Here is a 10539-nt window from a genome sequence, read left to right as displayed (position 1 = left end):
CTTCTGCACTACTGTGATCCTGGTAACCTCAACCTGTCTTTCTCTCACTGGACACATCTGATCTCCAGCACCATGTGTACCCCTACAGTTTATACACACAACTTTTTACATCAATACTACACATTCCTTTCTCTCAGGTCCTCCTGCACACTTCTCACATCTAGGAATCTCCCTGATACACACTGCTGGAAGGAAGTAGGTAAGGAAGGGAGTTTGTGTTTATACAGGAAGTACCGCCCCCACTTACCGTCAACCAATCATTTCAATGTCGAGCTATACGAGCTCGCCAGCTTGTAGTCTTGAAACTCGGAAATGAGATACATTTGGCTCGTTCATCCATCCCAATGGGGAAAATGTTTTGTTTTGGAATAAATACCGAAAATAAGATAAGCACAGGCTTGAGATCTTATACGTTTTGTTCTATGAGATAATAGCAGTCAGTTAATATGAAGTTTATGAATTATGAAGCCTTCTGTGCTTTTTTTGTTACAAATTCTTCAAAATTAACAAGAAGTGACGTTAGCTGATAAATATTGTAGAACAAAATGTATAAGATCTCCTAAACCTGTGTTTACAACGGTCCATATTTTCGGCATTTATCCAAACACCCTACATAAACGCCATTACATTTTCCCCATAGGCTTTGTCCAATGAACCATGGCAAAATTAGTACCTATTGCTATTTCTCTCCTTAGAGCCCCACAGTGTACTCGTCATAATACCCATAAAACCTAGTGCTCGAACAGGGAAATGGTTCCAACTGTTTTCCACCATTCATTTTTCCCATAGGGGATTTCCCATAGGCTTACCCTGGGGAGACATTTTGATTTCCATGTAACTCTCTCTCAGACAAGGTGACTTGATCAGTATAGTCAGCTATATTTATTCTCAAATGCTGATGCAAGGCAATGATCTTCACCTTTTCCTAATGTGTATTTTGGTCCTGTGTCATCCAACCGACAACACATTACATTATCAAAGTATGTTTGTCTATTTTATGTTTCTATCTGAAAATATTTTTCACTCGTACAGTCTTCTGACGTTGACATCAGAGTCCTCTAAGACATGTAGTGACCTCTCTGAGGAGTGGTGGTCGGGGTGGAGGTGGTAGCCCATTATGGGGTGGGGGTCCAGTCGAGGGTTCTCCCCGCCTGAGGCAAGGCATTTTTTTAAAGGTCATTTTTACGATGTTTCAGAACCACATGTCAAACAAAGTTAAAAATGTATAATTTTCTTTTTAAAGCAATGACAGGTAATTCTGATATATTTCCTAGAGGTCAAATATCAACTTTCTGTCAATCTGAACATTCTGAAGATGTGTCTGATGGACAGCTATGAATCTAATATTCCCAATGATATATGATTAAAGGGTAAACATGAGTAATAACCTGATGTACTGTATGCTGACGTTGTCATAGGGGTTTTACCCTATGGGAAAACTGAAAGGGATGGAGGGATGAATAGAAATAGTGATAAACACACAGAAAGGTACCATTGCTGCAATGATAGAACACATTTTACACTTTAGGAACATATACATTGTCACCCCAAGTGAGCCTGAACAAGCCCCCTGGCTCATTGACAACAAGGTCTACAAATAAATTCTGTTAATTTTTTTAATCAATGTGTATTATTATAACTTTATTTCAACAAGGAACACGGACAGACCTCTTTTACAGCTGGGCCCTACGTATACATGTCTATACATACAGTTTAGGTACAATGATTAATAAACTAAACAAGACAAACAAAACCATCACAGATAACACACATTATTACATTCACACGCAGGTTATTCCCCTACCAGCAAAATAACTTGTATTACCCAAGTGTGTGTGTGTGTGTGTGTGTGAGAGAGAGTGATTGTACAGGTGTGTGTGTGTGTGTGTGTGAGAGAGAGTGATTGTACAGGTGTGTGTGTGTGTGAGAGAGAGAGTGATTGTACAGGTGTGTGTGTGTGTGTGTGTGTGTGTGTGTGTGTGTGTGAGAGAGAGAGTGATTGTACAGGTGTGTGTGTGTGTGTGAGAGAGTGATTGTACAGGTGTGTGTGTGTGAGAGAGTGATTGTACAGGTGTGTACATGTCAATAATTCCATGATTTTACTTTTAGACGGGTGTATTGTTAGATATTACTGCACTGTTGGAGCTAGGAACACCAGCATTTACAATTGTATCTTTGTCAAATAAGCACCAAAAGGGGTCAAACAAAGCTAGCTAGATTACGGGAGTATCCGGAAACCCTGTGTCTGTCTGTCACAAAATGTAGGTGCTAACCTTTTGTGACAGCATGCCTTTTCCTTTTGGACAAAAACTACAAGAATATTCAGAGTTATGAAAACTGGTTGTTTTGCAAAATGTTGAATTAATAATATGGCTACTAATAATGGAAAAGCTAAATCAAAGTTAAAGTATACAGATTTGATGATATTCTTGCAAAATTATGTATTATGAATGCAAACGTCTCCTTCAAGATTTGCACAAATGTACCTGGGTGACTTCACACTAAATGTCATGTAGAACGCTCAAACGTCAAGTTATCCGTCTGAAAATGTGCGCACACACTGCTTCCATCTTGTGGACACCATCAGAATTACAACCAGAGTGATGGGTAGAACTGGGACCTTTCTCTTGCATTTCAAAGATGGTGGTAGAAAAAAAACAGGTTGTTTTTTTCTTAGCATTTTCTTCTATCAGATCTATTGTGATATATTCTCATACATTCAATTCACATTTCCACAAAGTTCAGTGTTTCCTTTCAAATGGTACCAAGAATATGCATATTACTGCTACAGGCAGTTAGATTTGGGTATGTCATTTTGGCAAAAATTGAAAAAAAGGGGCTAACCCTAAGAAGTTTTAATTAATGACTCCAACCTAAGTGTATGTAAACTTACGACTTCAACTGTACCAGTTTTATTACATTATAAATCTAAAAGTTATTACATAGAATGCATAGTTCTTGCCTTGACCTCATGGAAATTATTATCCAATGTATAATTTATTAAATTTAATAAATTACAGGATATCACACTTGAAAATAGGGGCCTTCATTCTCAGATATATTCACATTTTATAGGGCTTTTGGTTACCTTTTGTAAAGTGCTTGGTGATGCCAAATGTCTTTCTGACATGCTCCAATCAAGCTCTCTTGACCTAGCAAGGGCTGTGGATCTAGTAGGTGCCCTTACAGACACATTGCAGGACTACAGAGGATTGAGTGTGTTGCGGATTAGTGAAGTGGAGATGTTGTTTCCTACCTTCACCACCTGGGGGCGGCCCGTCAGGAAGTCCAGGACCCAATTGCACAGGGTGGGGTTGATGATGAGTCTGGAGGGTTGAATGCTGAGCTGTAGTCAATGTGTTCATTCTTATTAGTATTCCTCTTGTTCAGATGGGACAGAGCGGTGTGATAGTATTGTCTGTATCGTCTGTGGACCTATTGGGGCGGTATTATTATGTATTTTTTAAAAATTTTATTTTACCCCTTTTTTCTCCCCAATTTCGCTACAACTCCCGTACGGGCTCGGGAGAGACGAAGGTTGAAAGTCATGCGTCCTCCGATACACAACCCAACCAGCCGCACTGCTTCTTAACACAGCGCGCCTCCAACCCGGAAGCCAGCCGCACCGGAGGATACACCGTTCACCTGGCAACCTTGGCAACCTTGGTTAGCGCGCACTGCGCCCGGCCCACAGGAGTCGCTGGTGCGCGATGAGACAAGGACATCCCTACCGACCAAGCCCTCCCTAACCCGGACGACGCTAGGCCAATTGTGCGTCGCCCCACGGACCTCCCGGTCGCGGCCGGTTACGACAGAGCCTGGGCGCGAACCCAGGGACTCTGATGGCACAGCTGGCGCTGCTAGCTGGCGCCCTTAACCACTGCGCCACCCGGGAGGCCGGTATTATTATGTTGAATACAATCAAGTTAATTTGTAGAGCACATTTCAAAAATGTAGTTGACCAGCGGTGCTGTAAAAAGTGGGCACACAATGATAGAAACAAAACATAGCAGAGACAATGAATAAGAGCACATAGATGTCCAAACAGGGCAACAACAATGGTAAAATACAATTATGCAAGTTGAAATCCCCGAGCTGACAAGGTACAAAATCTGTCGTTCTGCCCCTGAACAAGGCAGTTAACCCACTGTTCCTAGGCCGTCATTGAAAATAAGAATTTGTTCTTAACTGACTTGCCTTGTAAAATAAAAAAAATCAGTAGGCCTATAATTTGGTTATTTATACACTATTTTGAGATGAACCAAAGCTTATCAATAATTGAGAAATAACCTACAATACTGGACCACGTCTGATAAATAGACTTGAAAAATCTAGCTACAAAGTACTAGTCTAGCTACAAGAGTAACAACTTTCACTTACTCGCACATCCACTCAAAGTCAGAAAGTGGTCTCATCTTCTTGCCAATGGCATGTACAGTCCTAAACAGTATCTTCATCTTCGTGCTGGTCTGCTCTGACATTGCCATTATTGCCGTCACAGAGGGTGTCAAGAGGAGAGTCTCTGATTGAGCCTGGGACACTCGGCACGCAGGCAATGTGACATTGCTGTGTTCATGGTCACAAATGTTCTCCAGCTTCATCATTTCATTTCTGATAACAAATGAGTTGTTTCTGCTTTTATCTTCAGCATACTGGTGGCACACAGAACAATTCATCACCACAGTCTCCGCATCTTACTGTAGCCAGCCTCTTGAAACACCTTTATCTCCAAACCTTCATTTCTCACAAAACTTTCTGTGATTCGTCCTCCTTTTCGTCAGTGGGTTTTTGTTTCAAAAGGTTGGCTCACTCCAGGTAAATGTCGACACATAATAGCTATTATGCTAGCAGCAGACCCGTGGCAAGTGAGCGATGTCGAGTAGCTGATGTACCGTGTGGTAAACAGTGCCGCGAAACTAAGAGCACTAGAGACGGTCTGTGGTAGGCTGGCAAACATGAGTAATTCCCTTGAGCCATCATGCCAGATTTGATTACATTACTATTTTGATACAAACATTTACCCGCAAGTGTGGCGGATAACATTCTGAGATTTACTCGCCAAATGAAAAATCTACCCACATTTGGCGCTTGGCGGGTGTTAATTTCAGAACCTGCTGCCATCTATCTACGGTTTCTGGTTGGGGTAGGTTTTAATAGTCACAGTAGGTACAACATCTCCAATGCACTTCCTTATAAACTCACTCACCGAATCAGCGTATAAATCAATATTATTTTCTGAGGCTACCTGGTACATGTCCCAGTCCACGCGATCAAAACAATGTTGAAGCGTGAGTTACGCTTGGTCAGACCAGCGTTGAATAGTCCTCGTCAGGAGATACATCCTGTTTGAGTTTCTGCCTTTAGGAAGGCAGGAGCAAAATGGAGTCGTGGTCAGATTTGCCGAACGGAGGGCAGGGGAGGGCCTTGTATGCATCGCGGAAGTTAGAGTAGCAGTGATCCAGTGTATTGCCCTCACGAGTGCTACAATCAATATGCTGATAGAATTTAGGTAGCCGTGTTCTCAAATTTGCTTTGTTAATTGAAATACACAGCTACAATAAATGCAGCCTTAGGATATATCGTTTCCAGTTTGCAAAGAATCCAGTGAAGTTCCTTGAGGGTCGTCGTGGTATCGGCTTGAGGGGGGATATACATGGAGGTGACAATAACAGACGAGAATTATCTTGGGAGATAAAACGGTTGGCATTTGATTGTGAGGAATTCTAGGTCAGGTGAACAAACGGACTTGAGTTCTTGTATGTTGTTACGATTACACCATGAGTCGTTAATCATGAAACAACCAACCTGCCCTTCATCTTCCCAGAAATGTTTATTTCTGTTAGCGTGACGCATAAAGAATCCCGGTGGCTGTACGGACTCCGACAACATATCCCGAGAGAGCCATATTTCCGTGAAACCGAGTATGTTACAGTCCCTGATGTCTCTCTGGAAAGCAACCTTTGCCCTAATTTCGTCTACCTTGTTGTCTAGAGACTGGACTTTAGTGAGTAATATACTCGGAAGCTGTGGGTGGTGTGCACGCCTCCGAATTCTGACCAGAAGGCCGCTCCGTCTACCACTTCTGCGGTGACGTTGTTTTGGGTCGGCCTCTGGAATCAGATCGAATGCCCTGGGTGGTGGTGCGAACAAAGGATCCACATCGGGAAAGTTGTATTCCTGGTCGAATTGTTGGTAAGTTGACGTAACTCTGATATCCAATAGTTATTTCCGGCTGGACTAGAATTGAGGCGACCCCTCCTGTTGGCACCATCTTGCTCACACAAGAAAACTATAACATTAAAGTGAACTCTTGTTTATAAGATATTGGATTGAATTTATTGATTAATTGAATACATGAATATACACCTATTGTTGAAACATTCTACATAATGAGATGTAATAATAGTATCATGAGTATATGAACGACGATACAATTATCAATACCCCCCCCCACACAATATGACATTTTCTATGATAACATTTATCCATTTAGATCCCAATGTGTGATATTACAAAGACACAGGGGAGACCTGATCCTAGATCAGAGCTGCATATTATGCTCCACAGAGGTTACCATGGTGATCAGACTAAGTCAACTGTTTAAGAATGGGAGATGGATATGTTTTCTATAGAGCCTTTAATTTAGGGATCTATAACTGCTGTCAGGTATAGGATGGAGATGAAATATGGCACGTTTTTGATTTCTGGTGTTTTTTAATTTGCCCTAAATGAGTAAAACTCTTTCCACATAGACAGACATAGGGTTTCTCTCTAGTGTGTGTTCGCTGGTGTGAATTCAGGGTCCCTGACTCAGCAAAGCTCTTTCCACACTGATCACAGCTATAAGGCTTCTCTCCAGTGTGTGTTCGCTGGTGTTTAGTCAGGGTGGAAGCTCGAGCAAAGCTCTTCCCACACTGATCACAGCTATAAGGCTTCTCTCCTGTGTGTGTTCGCTGGTGTATAGTTAGTTTATCTGATTGAGCAAAGCTCTTCCCACACTGATCACAGCTATATGGCTTCTCTCCAGTGTGTATGCGCTGATGTTTATTCAAGGTGGAAACCACAGCAAAGCTCTTTCCACACAGATTACAGCTATATGGCTTCTCTCCAGTGTGAATGCGCTGGTGTTTATTCAAGGTGGAAGCTACAGCAAAGCTCTTCCCACACTGATCACAGCTATAAGGCTTCTCTCCTGTGTGTACACTCTGGTGTATGGTTAGGGATCCTGCACTAGCAAAGTGTTTCCCACAATCAAGACAGGGGTAAGGCTTCTCCCCTGTATGAATTCTCAGATGATATTTGAAGGTGTAATATGTAGCAAAACTCTTCCCACATTGATCACAGCTGTAAGGCTTTTCTCCTGTGTGTGTTACCTGGTGTCTAGTTAGGTTGGAAGCTTGAGCAAACCTCTTCCCACATTGATCACAGCTGTAAGGCTTTTCTCCTGTGTGTGTTACCTGGTGTCTAGTTAGGTTGGAATCTTGAGCAAACCTCTTCCCACATTGATCACAGCTGTAAGGCTTCTCTCCCGTGTGTGTTACCTGGTGTGCTGTCAGGTTGCCTGAGTGATTGAAGCTCTTCCCACACTGATCACAGCTGTAAGGCTTCTCTCCCGTGTGTGTTACCTGGTGTGCTGTCAGGTTGCCTGACTGATTGAAGCTCTTTCCACACTGACCACAGCTATAAGGCTTCTCTCCAGTGTGTGTTACCCGGTGTGTAGTCAGCTGTCCAGACCGAGCAAAGCTCTTCCCACACTGATCACAGCTATAAGGCTTCTCTCCAGTGTGTGTTACCTGGTGTGCTGTCAGGTTGCCTGAGTGATTGAAGCTCTTCCCACACTGATCACAGCTGTAAGGCTTCTCTCCCGTGTGTGTTAGCTGGTGTGCTGTCAGGTTGCCTGGCTGATTGAAGCTCTTTCCACACTGACCACAGCTATAAGGCTTCTCTCCAGTGTGTGTTACCCGGTGTGTAGTCAGCTGTCCAGACCGAGCAAAGCTCTTCCCACACTGATCACAGTGATAAGGCTTCTCTCCGGTGTGAATACGCAGGTGAGTTATGAAGGATCTCCGTGAAGTGAAACTCTTCCCACAGTCAGAGCAGCTGTGGTGAGATTTCTTCCCTGTACGTCTGTGCTGGTGTTTGAGGTGTTCTGATTGGGAGACACTCTTCTCTGCCTCGTCAGCAACATGTTGTTGTTGAAGCTCCCCAGATGATAAGTCCCTCCCGCTGAGAGAGCGACGGTTAGGAGAGTCCCCTGTGAAACAGACATTGAATAACTAAGTTTTGGAAATATGGGTCCATAAACAAACATCAACAATATATCATTATACACTCAGTGGACAGTTTATTAGGTACTTTCCCCAGTTCATGAAAATAGGTCACTCCTACAGACAGTGAGTCACGTGGCTATGGCTTGCTATATAAAGCAGACAGACAGGCAGAGACATTAAGTTCCTGTTTGATTGAACATCAGAATGGGTAAAACAAGTGACCTAAGCGACTGAGCGAGGTATGATCGCCGGTGCCAGGCGCGCCGGATCCAGAATCTCAGAAACAGACACTCTCCTGGACTTTTCACACACGACAGTGTCCAGCGTTTACCAAGAATGGTGCCTCAAAAAAGCAAATATCCAGTCAGCAGCAGTCCTGTTGGTGAAAACAGCTCATTGACGAGAGAGGTCGCAGGAGAATGGCAAGAATCGTGCAAGCTGACAGGCGGGCCACAAACAGACAAATAACGGCACAGTGTATCTGAACATTGTTGCTGACCAAACCCAATAGAGTATCTTTGGGATGAGATGGAACGGGCTGTTGGCAGCATGAATGAGCAGCCATCTGCAGCAACTGCGTGTTGCCATTGCGTCAGCATGAACCAACATCCCCGTGGTACGTTTTTCAGACACCTTGTAGAATCCACACTCCGGAGAATTCAGGCTGTTTTGGAGGCAAAGGCTGACCCGATCCGGTACTAGATTGGTGTACCTAATAAACTGAGTATATATTGTTTATCAATGAATTAACAGAAGTTGCAGAATCAGATTGTAGTTTCATCCACACACCCCATTGTTCTTACTTGATGAAATCAAATCTCCCTCCTCCTCGTGTCCTTCTCTCACAGTTCCACTCTGCCCTGGTGTTTTCCTGCAGTCGACCAGCCACACAGACACCCTCTTCAGATCCAGCAGTAAGGCGTTACCAGGAGAGTTGTGACCAGGGGACTCCGGCAGGGTGGAGGGGGACGGGCTAGCTCTGTCCTGGAGACCACAGGAAGTATTGTACATAGAACATCATCAGACGAAACATTTGATTATTGTATTCTATATCTGACTGGTGCATCCTTATAATACCTCCTTTCTCCTGAAGTGTGTAACCAACCGTTCACTACTTTCCACAAATGTACCATTTTTTTTCCTAATCACTTTTTCAAAATGGAAGTGGTCCTTGTAATGCCCCTCTGTCTTATGTTCAGAACCTTTGATTGAGCGTTCATTGGAGTTGAACACATCGTTCACCCCTGAGTTAGTCTTGGTTAACCCAGAACTAATGTCTCACGTAATTGGTCAGCCGCTCTATTCAGTTCTGGGTTCATACGTTTTAGGAGAGATGATGAAACGAGGAGGACGCCAACACCTGCCAAATCGTGATTTGTCAAAATAACCAGAGGAAAACCTAAACACCTGACCTACTGCTGCTCATTATGATGTATTTTCTTAACCTTTATTTAACCAGGCAAGTCAGTTAAGAACACATTTTTAGTTTCAATGACGGCCTAAGAACAGTGGATTAACTGCCTGTTCAGGGGCAGAACAACAGATTTGTACCTTGTCAGCTCGGGGACAAGGGGGTTATATCGGGGGTTATATCCTTCCTGTATGGCCCTGTCCGGGGGTGTCCTCGGATGGGGCCACAGTGTCTCCTGACCCCTCCTGTCTCAGCCTCCAGTATTTATGCTGCAGTAGTTTATGTGTCGGGGGGGGGGCTAGGGTCAGTTTGTTATATCTGGAGTACTTCTCCTGTCCTATTCGGTGTCCTGTGTGAATCTAAGTGTGCGTTCTCTAATTCTCTCCTTCTCTCTTTCTTTCTCTCTCTCAGAGGACCTGAGCCCTAGGACCATGCCCCAGGACTACCTGACATGATGACTCCTTGCTGTCCCCAGTCCACCTGGCCGTGCTGCTGCTCCAGTTTCAACTGTTCTGCCTTATTATTATTCGACCATGCTGGTCATTTATGAACATTTGAACATCTTGGCCATGTTCTGTTATAATCTCCACCCGGCACAGCCAGAAGAGGACTGGCCATCCCACATATGCTCTCTCTAATTCTCTCTTTCTTTCTCTCTCTCGGAGGACCTGAGCCCTAGGACCATGCCCCAGGAATACCTGACATGATGACTCCTTGCTGTCCCCAGTCCACCTGACCGTGCTGCTGCTCCAGTTTCAACTGTTCTGCCTTATTATTATTCGACCATGCTGGTCATTTATGAACATTTGAACATCTTGGCCATGTTCTGTTATAATCTCCACCCGGCACAGCCAGAAG

The 10539-nt window shown here is 43.7% G+C and overlaps 1 protein-coding gene across 1 annotated transcript; it reads right to left on the bottom strand.

Annotated features, from left to right (window-relative positions):
- Nucleotides 1-6461: 6461 nt before the first annotated feature.
- Nucleotides 6462-9616, bottom strand: LOC139396602 (zinc finger protein 665-like). Its single transcript, XM_071143556.1, has 2 exons — nucleotides 9074-9616; nucleotides 6462-8254 (listed from the first exon to the last, which is right to left on the bottom strand). Exons 1-2 carry the CDS (start codon nucleotides 9279-9281, stop codon nucleotides 6663-6665), a joined length of 1800 nt encoding a protein of 599 aa, XP_070999657.1. The 5' UTR covers nucleotides 9282-9616; the 3' UTR covers nucleotides 6462-6662.
- Between the last annotated feature and the right edge of the window lie 923 nt (nucleotides 9617-10539).

Source organism: Oncorhynchus clarkii, unplaced genomic scaffold, assembly GCF_045791955.1.
Source record: "Oncorhynchus clarkii lewisi isolate Uvic-CL-2024 unplaced genomic scaffold, UVic_Ocla_1.0 unplaced_contig_1455_pilon_pilon, whole genome shotgun sequence".
In the NCBI taxonomy this organism is placed as follows: Eukaryota; Metazoa; Chordata; class Actinopteri; order Salmoniformes; family Salmonidae; genus Oncorhynchus; species Oncorhynchus clarkii.
This window is presented reverse-complemented; position numbering and strand designations above follow the sequence as displayed.